The sequence below is a fragment of the Nycticebus coucang genome, chromosome 20 (assembly GCF_027406575.1).
Source record: "Nycticebus coucang isolate mNycCou1 chromosome 20, mNycCou1.pri, whole genome shotgun sequence".
NCBI classification, from domain to species: Eukaryota; Metazoa; Chordata; class Mammalia; order Primates; family Lorisidae; genus Nycticebus; species Nycticebus coucang.
In genome coordinates, this window is record NC_069799.1 from 53,868,963 (window position 1) to 53,884,271 (window position 15,309).

Genomic DNA, 15,309 nt, shown 5'->3' on the forward strand with positions numbered 1-15,309 from the left:
AAATGTTATAGTGCTCACGAGTAAAAGCATAGCATTTCTGAAACTGCAACACTTTGTATTTATTAAATATTAAAATGAAAATGTTCAAGAAGCTTTCCATTCTCTACATTTTCCTAGAAGCCACTCAAGCCTTTTAGGAAAACATTTACACCCCAGGTGCTGAGAAGGCTACTTTTGCGAAGTGAATGAAAAACCCGATATTGTCAAAGATGCATTTGGAAATGGTGAACTCTGCGCTTGCTCCGAGACTTCCTACAAAAACATATCTATCTCTCCCCATCAGACATAGCTTTCTCTTCCTCACGGTGCCTTTCTGGATTGTAACATTTCTAAGTCAAAATATCAAAGGCAGCCAAACCATCAGGTCAGGTTTGCTCTCTGTTAAGAAGCGAGACCAGTCTGCAGGGTTCCATGTCAGTACAAAATTAGATACCATTGAGATGAATTAGGAATACTTTATTATGAAGAGCCACATTTTAAATGAACTACTTTTAGACTAATATCAAGTGTACGAGTGTGTGTCTTTGTGTGTGTGTGTGTGTACACCTGCATAAACAAATTACTTTGGAGCATAGCCAGTACTGGGCAAAATTAGCACAAGAATGGGATTCTCATATTGGCATGATCATCTAGAGGAATCTGTATTTACAAAGGTATTCACCCAACTTGGTGAATCCTTGGCCAAACATGTATCAAAGCACTGAAACTTTAAAATCTTTGATTATAGAAAACTAGTTCTTATCCCTTCTACAAATTTTTATATTCATCCTTAAAATTTCTCCTAAGTCAGTCAAGGTGGGGTTGTCAAGAAGACAAATCTGAAACAATTCTGAACTACTTAAGTTATTTCTGTAAAAAAAAATACAGCTTCTTTATTTTCAAGTGCCTATAATAGTTGCCTTGTTAAGATTAAAGCAAAGCTAAATTGTAACTGGGCCGGGGTAGGATTTCAATTGAATCATACATTTCTGGCAATAGGTTTTACAATTACCTTCATTCCACAGGACAGAGAGGTAAAGAAATCATGCCAGTTAAAATACGCTGCCATTCTGGCTTAAGAAAGCATTCATGAATTCTTTTCTTAACAATATTTTAATTTTTGTTCCATTTTATAAAATACCCCAATAAAGAAGCAGCAAAAGAGTTGCAATAACTTCTTAGAATTAACGCCAAAGGAAAAGACATCAACGGTGAACAAAGGTAAGCAGAGCAGAGCACGCCGGCCTTCAAAAAAAGATTCACAGACAAGAGCTGTCCCTTCTCTGTGCTGTCACCTGCAGCTCACAGGGCCCACACCATCTCTAAAATGTGAGCTTTTTATATTTGTCTCCAAGCAGGGAGATAACAGAAAGCTGCTTATGTCAGAGGTAATGGAATTTTATTTTCTTCTCTGTTCTGTCCTGTAAACTTTGCCAAAACATTCATTTGTTTCCATTATGGGCCCAGCTATCTGTCTAATAGGCAGCGCGGTATCTCAGCAAGAGCTTGATTGTATAGTTATGAGTTCCAGAGCGTGAATCACATGTCTGTCGGGGCTTAACTGGAACAGAATCACTCAGACTCTTCTTTAGTCAGTTGCTAATCAGCAGTATGTCTGGTGGCTTAAACTAAAGACAACAACGACTTCACCCCAGAAAAAACCCAAAGCTTTTGATTTTACCCACTCTCACCGGGGTTCAGTGCTTAACTCCCCACCTCATCTTCTTAAGCATTATGACCTGGCTTCTGTGTTATTCAGTAGGGATCTAATTTTAAAAAGTGATGCTCTCTTTTATGATTATCAAAATAACACTTGAAGTCCAAAATAGTAACGCTGAACTACTTGTAAGCTTCCTTTGACTAACGGGGCTTTTGGTTAAATAGGACAGGTAACGACCCATTTGCTTTCCTGAATATTGTTGGTGATTCACACGGTTATTTTAATCCCTCTCTAGAGTACAGTCCCTGAACCCTTTCCACCACGTGCCAGGTTTTGAGCCATACACGTGATAGCGTGAAAGCAAAGGCGAGCTGTAATTGAAAGACCCCCTCCTAACATGCCTCCTGCCCCCGTCTCCACAACCATACCCTGCGGAAAACCTGGAAGGAGACAAGTCATAGCAGGAAATTGGTAAGTCAAGTCTGTCCCTGCTTTCCAAGAAGGGTTTCAAACTTCCCTTCTACATAGGCTCCTGGGGTATGAAAAAAGACATTTGTGAACGAGAAATTAGAGAATTCTCTTCAGTAAATTTTCTAGCCAGTTTTTTGCCATGTAGAAGTAAAAGCCAAATGATTCCAGGGCTTTCTGATATCTCATGAAGAAAATACAAATCTATGTTGTATGAAATCTTCTAATATTTAAATACATTTCACAAGCATACACACACACAGAGACACAACATGAAAGCATACGCAATCAGTGTGACTTCTGAATTAAAGATTGCTCACAGTCGGCCGGGCGTGGTGGCTGACGCTTGTAATCCTAGCCCTCTGGGAGGCAGAGACAGGAGGATTGCTTGAGTTCAGGAGTTCGAGACCAGCCTGAACAAGAGTGAGACCTCATCTTTACTAAAAAAAAAAAAAAAAAAATGAAAAACTTAGCTGGGAATTGTGGGGGGTACCTGTAGTCCCAGCTATTCTGGAGACTAAGGCAAGATGATCCCTTGAGCTCAGGAGTTTGAGGTTGCTGTGAGCTATGACACCATAGCACTCTAGCCTGGGCAAGAGTGTGACTCTGTCTAAACAAATAAATAAATATTGCTCACTGTTGAAATAAAACACTGGAGTCTGAGCTTCATACAAAAGAAGACTGTTGAGCAAGTCCCCGCCTGAGGAAGCCTTTGCAACTGGGCTCAAGATAGTCAGGATTATAACTGGAACAGCAGCTAGATAAGGAGCTCAGCTGAACATAACTTGGGAATAAAACACCAGTAGAAAACAAAGGAGATTAAGGAAAGTCTACATTCTGGGTTAAGGGGAGACATGTGGAACTTATCAGACTTTAACCTCAGGGACAAAGGTACTCTTTGGTCATGAGCTATCAGGGCAGGGCAATTGGATCTGGCTCCCATGGGGGGCACCTACCATGTGAAATAAAACTGTCGATGTCACATCAGGGACAAAGGGTAGTGAGGCTTGGGAGGAGGGAAAACAAAGCACCACAAAGGTCATATAAATTGTCCTAGGACAATAAAACCACACAGTGACAGAGACAACGCCAGAAGGTTTCCTATTTCTAAAGTCACTTCCTCTAGGGCACCTACCCTTCTACCTGGCTATTTTATTCATTTATTATTACTCAGAATTTGTTATTGTCACATAAAAAATGAAGAGAATAATTCAATTTATCATTTTTTTAACAATAGGGAAAGTAGGCCAGATGCAGTGGCTTACACCTGTAATCCCAGCACTCTGGGAGGCTGAGGCGAGTGAATTGCTTGAGTTCAGGAGTTCAAGAGCCAGAGTGAGACACTGTCTCTACTAAAAATAGAAAAACTATCCAGGCATTGTGGTGGATGCCCTTAGTCCCAGCTCCTTATGAGGCAGGTGGATTGCTTGAGCCCAGGAGTTTGAGGTTGCTATGAGCTAGGCTGATGCCACTTCACTCTAACCTTTGCAACAGAATAAGGCCCTATCTCAAAAAAGAAAAAAAGTAGGGAAAGTAAACAAAAATTAATGTGTTGGGAGATTCTATTCTTGAGATAATTAGAAAATAAAATACCTCCAGAAATGCAAATAAATTACATCTTTAAATAAAGCTATGCAGATAAAATTTTCATTCTTTATGTATTTAATAGAGAAGTGCCATAAGATTATCTGTGTCTACTGTTTCCTTAGAATTATTTCTTTAGAGTTTTTAATCAGTATTTTACTCCATCTAGGTTTTTTCAACCTTGTAATATAGGTTATACAAATAAATTTTATATATACAAATTTTTTCTACTCACATTTATACATTTTCTTGGATGTATAAATATTATTCACATAAGTCAAACATTCTTACACATACAGAATCCCCACAGAAAGCAAATGACTTTCTATCTAAATAGCGATGTACTCCTAGTTGAGTTCCATTGGCCTTCTCTTACGCTCTTGAATTATCTTCTCTCCTATAAATTCTACAACTTCAACAAGTGTTCACCGCTTTACACTTTCAGCCTGCTAGACATGAGTGAAGGGACATTATAGTTTAAATAAGAGAAATAATCTTCAAAGAAATTTTTAAAATGCATTGAGGACCCTATGGAAAATTGTAACTCATCGGCAGTGGGGATGTATTCACGACACATTCTTCCAAAGAAGCAGTGAATGTTACACCAAGGAACAGTAGGTTTAAATACTTGAATAGTAGAATAGATTACCAAGTAATTTTACATAATAAACAGTAAAGTTCATCTATATTAGCCTCCTTTAAAATTTGGGGGTGAAGGAAATGGTAAGGTATTAAACCAAGAAAATGAATAGAATGGGCAGACTCCCAGGGTGGGCATGCGTTCTCTGCGATGTCTCCTGCTGTCCCATAGTTGGATGTGTGACTTTTTTTTCTTTTAATTTTTTCTAAATTTCAGATTGAAATGAGGGTACAAATGTTTAAGTTACATTGTTTTCATTTCTAAGGTAAATACGTTCAAGTTGGAGTGGAGCCCTTTACTGCATGACTTTTTTTCAATTGCATTGTTCTAACCTAATGACCATCTGTATTCCTCACATGAGCTAGAAAGGAGAAAAAAATTGCCATAAACACAAGAAGGATCCCAATATTCCATGCTCTGTATCTAGAGTAACAACGAATGCCAAGTGTATGAGAATAGAAATGAAAAAAATTAGAGGAAGCACAACTTCTGAAATGTGATGGTGCGCTAGGAGAGAAGCTTCCAGGACTGTGAAAAATCTGATTTCAAATTTCTTTTTATTTTTTATTTTTGGCCGGGGCTGGGTTTGAACCCGCCACCTCTGGCATATGGGACCGGTGCCATACCCCTTTGAGCCACAGACGCTGCCCTGATTTCAAATTTCTAATGTTTTTGAAATAAAATGTTTTTTGAGAGGAGGTTGTTTCCTTATCAATAGATCAGAAGTTTCAGGTTCTTATCTATTTTCATCAAAAAAAAAAAAACAAACAAAAAGAACTTGTGGTCTACTGGCAACTTAATATAAGAAAATCTGGGTTCTAGGTAGTTATTAACAGAATAGGAAATATGCTGGTCTTTGCAGAGACTGATGCTCAACTTTGAATGAGCTTAGCTCTGCACAGTATTAAAGTAATTTGTCCCATACTAACTGCCAAAAGAAAACATAAATAAAAAATAAAGTGGACCCTCTCAGAAAGAGAAACCATTATACAGTCTCAAAGTGCTTGTAAGCAATGTCCAGCATTTGATAAAAAAATTTCCAAGCATCCAAGGATATATAATCAAATAAATTAAAATCTAGAGGAAAAAAAAAGAAAACAGATGATGGAAACAGACCCAGAGGAAATCTAGATACTGGGATTAGTAACCACAAAATTTAAATAAATTATTATTAATATATTCAAGGAAACAGATGATAAGATGGTTAATTTTGTCAGATAATTATAACTATGTAAAAGAAACAAATGGCTGTGCTCAACCTGAAAAGTGCATTAACGTGAACAGTTGGCAACTGAGATCTTTTTTTTTTTTCAGAAAGATATCTTTACTTTTGTACTATAGTTGCATCTTAAGTAAACTATATTTTTGAAATTAGCTAAAATAAACATCTGCATAATTATTATTAGGCTCTTATTGGGGCCTATCACTTGATCAGAACATCAAATTGTTGGTTGAATAATATAGAGCTACATAACCTCAGGAAAACTAACGTCTATGTATTTAAAGGAGTATGTGTCTCTGCTGTGTCCCTTACCACTATGGCTATAGAAAACAATAAGATCTTGAAGAGACACTGACTACTCTACGTAAACCACATTCATTTTGATTTTAAGTGGCAACAGTACTTCCTTATTTCAATCCCACTACACGTAAGATTGTTATAAGGGGTATAAATGTAGTTTATTTCCTTTTTTTAAATTTCAGATTAATACGAGGGTATAAACCACCAGGTTACAAGGTTTCCATTTGTTAGGCAAGGTCCCTGTTGTAGCTGTGTCCTTCACCCAGGAGGTGTGCCATATACCCTTGGATTATACCCATTAGGTGAGAACACACCGATCCCTCACCCTCCTCCCCTTTTTCTTCCCCCCAGCTTGAATTAACTGAGTTTTTCTCTTCTGTGGGCATGTATTAGTTTGTCTACTGGCTTCCTATCAGTATTGAATACTTTGGATACTTGCTTTTCCATTCTTGTGATAATTTTACTGAAGAGGATATTCTCCAAGTCTATCTAGGTTAATACAAAAGATGTCTTTCTCATGGCTCAATAGTATTCCCTGGTGCATATATACCACAGTTTGTTAATCCATTCATGAGCAGATGGGCAATTGGGTTGATGCCACATCTTGGTGATTGTCAGTTGAGCTACAATAAACAATCTAGTGTAAATGCCCTTATGATAAAATGATTCTTTTTCTTCTGGGTAGATACCTAGTAATGGGATTGCGGGATCAAATGGAAGGTCTACTTTGAGCTCTTTGAGAATTCTCCATACTTCTTTCTAAAGAGGCTGTATTAGTTTGCGATCCCAGCCACAGTGTAAAGTGTTCCTTCCTCTCCACATCTGTACCAGCATCTGCAGCTTTGGGACTTTGTGATGTGAACTCTTCCAACTTGTAATTTCTAATTTTTCGATCATTCTTCAACTAATCTGCACTGTGACAAATTATGCTGTTAGAAAAATGTCTATAATAGGAGCATGAAAGGGTTAGGTGATCATAGTCAGTTGGTACACTGAGTTCCTAAGAGAAACATACTTAAATATTGGAAAAAATCTTATCAGGAGAATGAAAATAAAATTTGCCTTAATGCATGCATTTAATCCATTATTAATTTTAATCTACAATTGTAATTATAATTTACAATTTTAACACAAGTAGTCTTAGATTAGTGGGTTCATGTAAGTCAGAATTTTTCTTCTCGTTCACATGGAACATAACAGAAAAACACACAACTGGCATAAGGCTATTAAAAGGAACTTATTGCTGAAAGAATTACACTTACCATGTATGATCTAATTCAATAATTAAGTCACAGCATTTATAGAACACTTTCTATGTGCCAATGCCTTTACGAACTGCTTCAGATATTAAGAATATAAGAGATGGTTGAAGGACTGAGCACTATAATGCATGGGAAAGCACTTTGTAAAGGATAATACATTATGCAAACTACCATTTTATACCATGATGTGGATGCAAATGTTTTTCTATAAGTCGAAGGAGTTTCTAGGTCTTACTCCCAATGAATGGAGTCTCTTGATTTTGACTAGTTTTCCAAATAGCAATTTGCCTCAGCAAAATAAAGTGTATAACAGTTATAAGAAAGAAAAAAGATGTAGTCGAGGAAAGATGAAATTGCTTTCTAACCAGGATAAAGAGAGAACAGAAAAGGCAAATAATAAAGTAAAAAATGACTACTTTGAATTCTGAGTGCAGAGAGAAAATGTTCCACAGGACAATAGTTGAGGGTATCAAGCAATCTTTAAAATCTTCTATCTGCTTGTTATCTCCCATGACAAAGTGGGGAAACTGTAATGGAATACATTTCTTTAAGAAAAATGAAAAAAAGCAAAAAAAACAAAACAAAAAAAATTAAAAAACCTGCCAACCCAGAATAAAAGGAAAGCAGGAAGAATCAACTGTTACTTTGTAATGTGAGATACCCTTTGAGAACAGTGTAAAGAAAGATGATAATTTTGATAACAAAGTCTACGGGAAGAGAGAGAGAGACCAAGATATGAATGTAAACTTCCATTTGAACAAAGTCTACAGTTGGTGAGATTGAAGGCGCTAGACTTACTAATCCTGCATCGTTCCAGAAACTTCACCACTATTGGTTGAAACTGTTCCAAAGCCTGGCTGTGCAGTTCCAGCAATATACTAGATTACAATGAAAACTAGAAATGAATGAATCCTTTTGAGAAATATTCCCTTAGCTTCTGGGGAGTGTGATATGAGAGTATCGTGTGCTATGATATCAAAACATAGCTCTGGATAAAGAAACACAGAGCATGATTGTCTCCACGTAAGTGAAAAATTCCACAGGTGAAAACTTGTTAAAGGAATAGTGACCTCTGACATGGTTATGGGATTTTTAAAAGGTGGCCTGTTTGATGGAACTATCAACCATCTCTGACTTTATGGAATATCTGTGTTTCAGACTGCTTGACCAAAGTGAATCATTTCTTTATTATTAACATCTCTTTTATAATCAGGGATTTATCACTCAAGAAAAAAATCAATCCCCCAGTTGAAAAGAAGATCTTAAAACTGTATTATTATAAATACCCATTAACCCAGGGGTTAATAATGCCCAGTATTTTTTTTTTTTGTAGAGACAGAGTCTCACTGTACCGCCCTCGGGTAGAGTGCCGTGGCGTCACACGGCTAACAGCAACCTCTAACTCTTGGGCTTACACGATTCTCTTGCCTCAGCCTCCCGAGCAGCTGGGACTACAAGTGCCCGCCACAACGCCCGGCTATTTTTTGGTTGCAGTTTGGCCGGGGCCGGGTTTGAACCCGCCACCCTCGGTATATAGGGCCCGGCGCCCTACTCACTGAGCCACAGGCGCTGCCCCCAATAGTGCTCAGTATTAATTCACCCTGCCTGGATTTCTTTCCTAACTTGCGACTGCCTGAAACGCTACATCTATACTTCTTGGAACTTTTATCCTACAGTCATTGATTGTCTAATCGACCTTAATTGCATTGTCAAAAGAGTTTGACATCAAACACGGTATTATTCTAGTATAAACATTCTGTAAATTTCAAGGCCATAATTTAGTAAATTTTCATTCTTTCTCGATTTGTTAAAATGAAACAAACATAAGTTTAAATTCCCTTGTTCTGTCACTCAGGTCTTTAATTCATCTTTCCTATCAGCTTTCAACAAACATTAGTGAAAGCAATGTTTATTGCTCAGCTGTCATGGATCTCTTAAAGTACTGGGTCATTGAGCCACACAGGTTTCACAACTACTGATGCTTTTGAAATTAGAACCAAAAAATGTCACAGAAATCAACAAGGCAAAAACCAAATGCAAAAAAAATGTAAACCTTGAGACCGAGATGAGGAATCCATCCAAATTTTAAATACATTTTTTCCTAGAAACATTTCATAATAATACCATTAGACTATAATGACTCAATAATTTTAGGAAATTCATAAAACTAATGAAATTCACAGATCCTAAAGCCAATGATAACAGAATATGAAACAAAACAAAATCCAAAGGATTAATAATCAATGAATCCAGAAAATTAAAGCAAATTGAAATTTTTTTTAAGCAAAAGAAACTAAAAAGCAAGAAAATGATTTGAGATTCATGACTGCCAAAGAACACTTGGAGGAATGGTAGCAGCCAGGTTAAATTGGAAAGAAAATTGCCAACATATCACTTACTTCTTTGTATCCAAAGATGATGCGTCCATCCATGAGGAGGGTTGCCTGGAACGTGAAGCTTCCCAAGTTGTAATTATCCTGGAGATGTACATGGTCCCACTGGACAACAAGGGCTGTGCCTGTATATACCATCGGAAAAAGAAGAAATGCAATGATAAAAACATAGCAGTCAATTCTGGTGGGAACCGTCATAAAAGCCTAAATTTGGCCTTCGAATCCATTCATTGTACTATTTCAATTTTATGTGGTTAATTAGAATTCTGCTTTTGAAATAGCATCAGAGATTTATTAAACAGGATTGAGTATTCTCTAAATATTTGGTAAATTCTAACTTCATACTGAGGTTAATACTAAGGCAACCCAGTGGGAGGGAGTTTTGCCTTAGGAATTCCATTAAATGTTAATGGGCACTGTCTTCTTAAATTTCCATGAGCCACTCTCAAAAAGCAGCCCAAGTGGATTAAAATGAACTTCAAACACATTTGACAAATACTGAGATAGAAAGGAACACATTCAAAAAAGCTAGAACCACTTAAAAATGACTTGAAAAAATTTCATACTTAGAATTATCCTGTTTCGCACTGAAGTTCCTTTAACACTAATGGGAATTTTCTTCTTTGATTCACAATGCTTACATTTCTATCTTTGTTGTATTGCTTCTAGGAGGCTGAAAGTAGTTTAAAGGGCCCTGGGCTAAGATTTCTGAAGCCTCCTTAAAGTATATTGGGCTGAAACTCCAGGGCTATATATTATATTCTGATGACTTACTCAGCCACTGTCTATCATTAACTTTTAATATGAAATAAAAGATAAAATATAGTTTAATAGGTACCCATGAGAATCCATATTTTTGTTCTAACCGACATGCATATTTTCTTTCCTTTTTTTTTTTTTTTAAAGAAAACATAGGAACAGATAAAAAAATTTTCAGCTCTAAATATTGACTTTTCCTTTAACAAAAAATTTTGTTAACAGGAAAAGTTGTATTGGAAATGAAACCTACAGAACTAAAAGAGCCAAATTTTTAATCTCCTGGCATTAAATAGTCAATTAAAAAAAAAATCACAATTGTATACCACAATTTTCACCAACTATTTGGTGCTATATCTCTTGAGCTAGTTGTCAACTTTAAATAAAGGTGTTATTTTAAATATTTTGAAGACCAAATTGTAAATCCTTAAAGAATATTAGAGTATAGAAGTGTATTTTTTTTTTAAGGTAAAACTTTAGAAGTAAAAAAAAAAAAATCTTTTTGAACTTGACTTTGGTCCGTTTGGCCATAGGGAACACAGGACACACATCTTTGCCATGGGTGAAGGCCCACCCAGGACTCTTCCTCCCATGGCCATCTCTGCGTCTGCAATAATCATTTTTTTTTTTAATTGAAAAAGCTAAGATATCAATAGGAAACTTCCCAGAATTTTACAAGCATAGGGGTTTTCTGATCATGAAATGCCAACTTCTTTCTCCTTCTTTCTGTATCACACCCTGGTGGTGCAGGGAAAACAATGAACTAGAAGGTTCAAAACTATGAGCTATAAACTTTATAAAAACCTTCTTCATGTGACCTTGGCCATGATTAACCTGGATGCACCTGTTTCCTCTCTTACAACCTAGGAGGTATATTTATTGCCTTTAAGAGATTTCTTCATTAAGTACAAGTAAATACAGTTGGTTCAAACGCTTAATAAAAAAGACAGGTCTACATAATTACATGTCTTTAAGGAAAATTCTGATGAGTATATTCATAACATACTATTAATATATTTTAAAATAACAGTGAGTGTGGACATGTTAAGTTTTATATTTTATGTTTGGTAGTAGCATAGCTTTCTCCACATTTCTTGTTTTAAATTTTCTACCCTACTGTTGTCTTCTTGAGAGAAATTGGCTTTCCTAAAATGTTGAGTTACCAATCCTTAAGCATTCTCTCAATGATCCTAACCAATCAAAATTGAAAATATTTCAGCAAGTCCCTGAGGTATAAAAAGGAGTTTGTGAAGAATGTTACAGTATTTAAAAGTGCTAATTCGTTTTTTGTTTTTTTTTTTTTATTTTTTGGCCAGGGCTGGGTTTGAACCCACCATCTCTGGCATATGGGACCGGCGCCCTACGCCTTGAGCCACAGGCACCGCCCAAAAGTGCTAATTCGTTTAATAAAACACAAGCAATTATTCAGCTTTCATTACACTGCAAAAACTCTGTATTCTACAATATGACATTCCTCTGTGGTGGGTTATGGCCCAGAAGATATTGCCATAGGTAACACATTAATTCTTTAATTCTCAGAATTAAAAAATGAATCTGACATACTTGTGTCATTTACTTATTGAATAATTATTAGGTAATTCAACAGAGTCAATGGATTATTCAGTAACAGGTACTTATTAACTACTGTGATGGGTCTTGGAAATTAAATGACTTCTTACAAATAGCTGCAATCTTTGTTTTCAAATAACTCAGAGTAGTTGGAGTGGTATACATTAATATTTGAAAGTCATGCACATTCAAGTAAAACTCAAATATGAAAAGCAAAATAGGAACCAGGTGTATAAAAAGTGTCTATGAAGAGACTATTTAATCTGCTTTATGATTTTGATGCTAACAATATAAAAATCATTGGTCATTTCTTGGTCAACTTCCAGTAAGTCATTTTGTATTTGCATAGGGCAGATACTTAAGGCAATTCTCTATGGGAGATCATGGAACAAACTTCCAGGTAAGTTTCTGGATCAAGTATACTGTACTCACAATCTACTTGTACATACTTTGGTGTTAGACCTCCAAGTTTAAAAAAATTGGGAGGATAGGTTATAACAGCTCTTAAAACAGGAGAGAGAAATTATTATGGCTAACATTTAGATTTACTTAATGTTTGCTCATACTTGGATGTGATACGATTGTTTAAACTATTATTTCCTGAGGTGATTATATACATTTTGTTTCCATCTGTTTTTGCTTTCTCGACCTGTAAAATGACTTTATCACTCTAGTCAGAAGATTGCTTTTAGCAAAATAATCATCTTTCTCCAAGGGTATAGCCACCAAAGAGTCTATTGCACCCACCAGTAAATTTCTTCCTTGGTCATCAGAAATAAGACGAGATCAGAAATAAGTTTGTTCACCCCAAATTGTTCCATTATTTTCAGATATAAAATTATCATTTGAATCAATAAATATTATTTTCATATTATGAAGAATATATTTTTAAATTAAGTTTTCCAGTACAAACCTATAGTTTCTTTTCTCCATCAAAGTTATAGCTTTCAATAAGTTATAGAGTTGAAAATAATTCTGTGTGTCCAAGACCTTGAATTTTTACTAGGATTTAACAGTATTTAATGGTATATTCTAGGTTTTCTCTATTTATTATATTCTAACAAACAAAAAAAAAACAGGATGGACAGATCGCTGTCAGCACACTTGATAAATCTTTAACAGCTTATTTTAATGTCAGGAAAACTTTATTTTCTTCTACCTATTTTAGCTACTTATATACTTCTAAAAAAAGCATGATCATCTTAAGAATACGTATGGTTCATAAGATTTGGAAATTTAATGTCAATATATTAAGGCATTCGACTCCATTGAAAGACTAGAATTAACACAAGTATTCTTATTTAAATTTTTAAATTAAAAAGCTAGAAAACTGACTCATTAAAGACAGCATCAAATAAATACATTTGCTTTGCCTGAGGTGTTATCTCCAACAACTCATAGTATGTAACAGATATTAATAAACACCTGGTGAATGAATGAATGACATTTGACCATGTACTTTACATTTTAACAGGTAATGTGATAACATTAGTCATCTCAGAGGATTTGCATCAAGCAGTTTACAACTCCACTATACCAAGAAAAGTTCACGAAAATATTAACGTATCGTATGTTGATATTTATAAATATACGTTTAGCCAAAAACAGGCTAATCAATACATACCATTATCAAAATATCTGACTGTTGAATTTCTGGATACACTGGGATCAAAATTTGCCATTAAAGGTGCTATGTACTGTGTCGCTGTGAGCATTCGATGCACAACTTCTCCAGTGTATATGAAACCTGTAATACAAAAAATAAGAAGTTAAGAAAGGCCTAGATAAAATTAGAATTAAAATACTTCCAGTTCAACTATCATCACATTTTGGAAACAAAATGTCATGGTAGGTTAAAAAAAAAAAGAACATAATTAACGTCTTAGAATCTAACAATACTTGGTTTAAATTAAGTAACAAATTCTCATGTAATTTTGTAGTACTTAAGACTGGTAAGTCAGAAATCTATAAGATTCTAATTGTGAGAGAAATAACTATTATCTTGAAGAGATTATTAGGTTGAAAAATGCTAATATAGTACTCTAAGTAATTCAAATATTCAATTTGCCATGATTAATTCCTCGTTACTTTAACACTAGCTTAAGGTACAAGTCCTTTTTTTGAGTTCATTCATTTTCATCATATTTATTTTCATTTTCTTAAACTGCAGTCTCACATAGGATATTTTAGAAACCACACATGCTAAAATAAAGAAAATACTTTAATCTTTCTTTTTCTTGAAAGTTGAAAGGGAAGAATAATAAATACCCGTGGCAAAGTTTTCACATTCTCAGATTGCTCAAACTTCTATAACACTAGCAGGCTATCAAGAATTCAAAGCCTGTATGTTTGCAGATAAGATGGTAAACCATCGATAGTGAACAAATGCCTCCCTGTTTAGAGAGTTATCAGTGTCAGCCTATTCTAACAGTTGGATAATGAGAGGGAATTTACTGTAGAGGTCTTTGGCTTTGAATTAACTTTCAATAGCTCCTAGGTTGCAACTCTAACCCACGTTCAATTATTCACACTAGGTTTATTGACTTTGTCCATTATCCATGACAAATTGTTAATCCTATACTGGCTTCTTGCCTCCAAGGTCCTTAGCTGCTTGAAAGGAGAGTTAGCTCAGTGAATGCTAACTAATTTTAATATTAATCTAAAAAATACATAATTAAGAATAAATACACAAATGCACATGCATGATGTTACCAACTAAAATCGCCAAATAAAATGCAAAATAAATTATTTTTGACAATGCCATTGCAATGATTGGCTACTCAGGAGTTAACTAGGTATCTGAGGCTACTGCAGATCATTTTTCTATTTCCACAACAATTAATAAAACATGTGAGAACAAAGATAAAATTCTTTCTGCAAATGTCCTAGGGTTGAAGCCAAAAAACAAAAAAAAAAAAGAGAAAGAAAAATTAAAAATAAAGTAAATAAATAAATAAAATTCTGCCAGTGTTATGTAGCATTTAAACCTCAAAAATTGTTAAGATTTTGGTTTTTTTTTTGCAGTTTTTGGCCAGGGCTGGGTTCAAACCTGCCACCTCCGGCATATGGGGCCAGCGCCCTACTCTTTTGAGCCATAAGGTGCTGCTCCCAAAATGTTAACCTTTGTATCTCATCTTATAGTCTGAATAGAGATTTTATTGGTATGTTATAGTTTTTCCTGCTTCAAATTCTAAATTGTGATGTCTAGGTAAGTAATTGAGGAATTAAATCTGTAGTTATTTACTTCAAAATGAATTTCTTCCCTTTGGGTACTATCTACTTTCCTTGGACTACTTTTTAATTTTTCATCAAAGGTATAATTGAACTCTAGCTATTTATCTTACTAAATATAGAATATAAAGGTCTCAACACAATAACTAAGAAAATACCGTGAAGGCTATGTTAACCAGTTAGATGAAAATATTTCAAATTGTATATAAAACCAGCACCTTGTACCCACCCCCCAAAATGAAGAA

General features: G+C 35.1%; 1 protein-coding gene across 1 annotated transcript in view; it reads right to left on the reverse strand.

Annotated features, from left to right (window-relative positions):
• PLXDC2 (plexin domain containing 2) overlaps positions 1 to 15,309 on the reverse strand; it is a 370,639-nt gene that overhangs the window by 99,828 nt on the left and 255,502 nt on the right. The window contains exons 5-6 of the mRNA XM_053572952.1: positions 13,458 to 13,580; positions 9,515 to 9,633 (exon numbers count right to left, since the gene is read on the reverse strand). Coding sequence (XP_053428927.1) covers positions 9,515 to 9,633; positions 13,458 to 13,580 — 242 coding nt within the window. The remainder of the gene's footprint in view (positions 1 to 9,514; positions 9,634 to 13,457; positions 13,581 to 15,309) is intronic.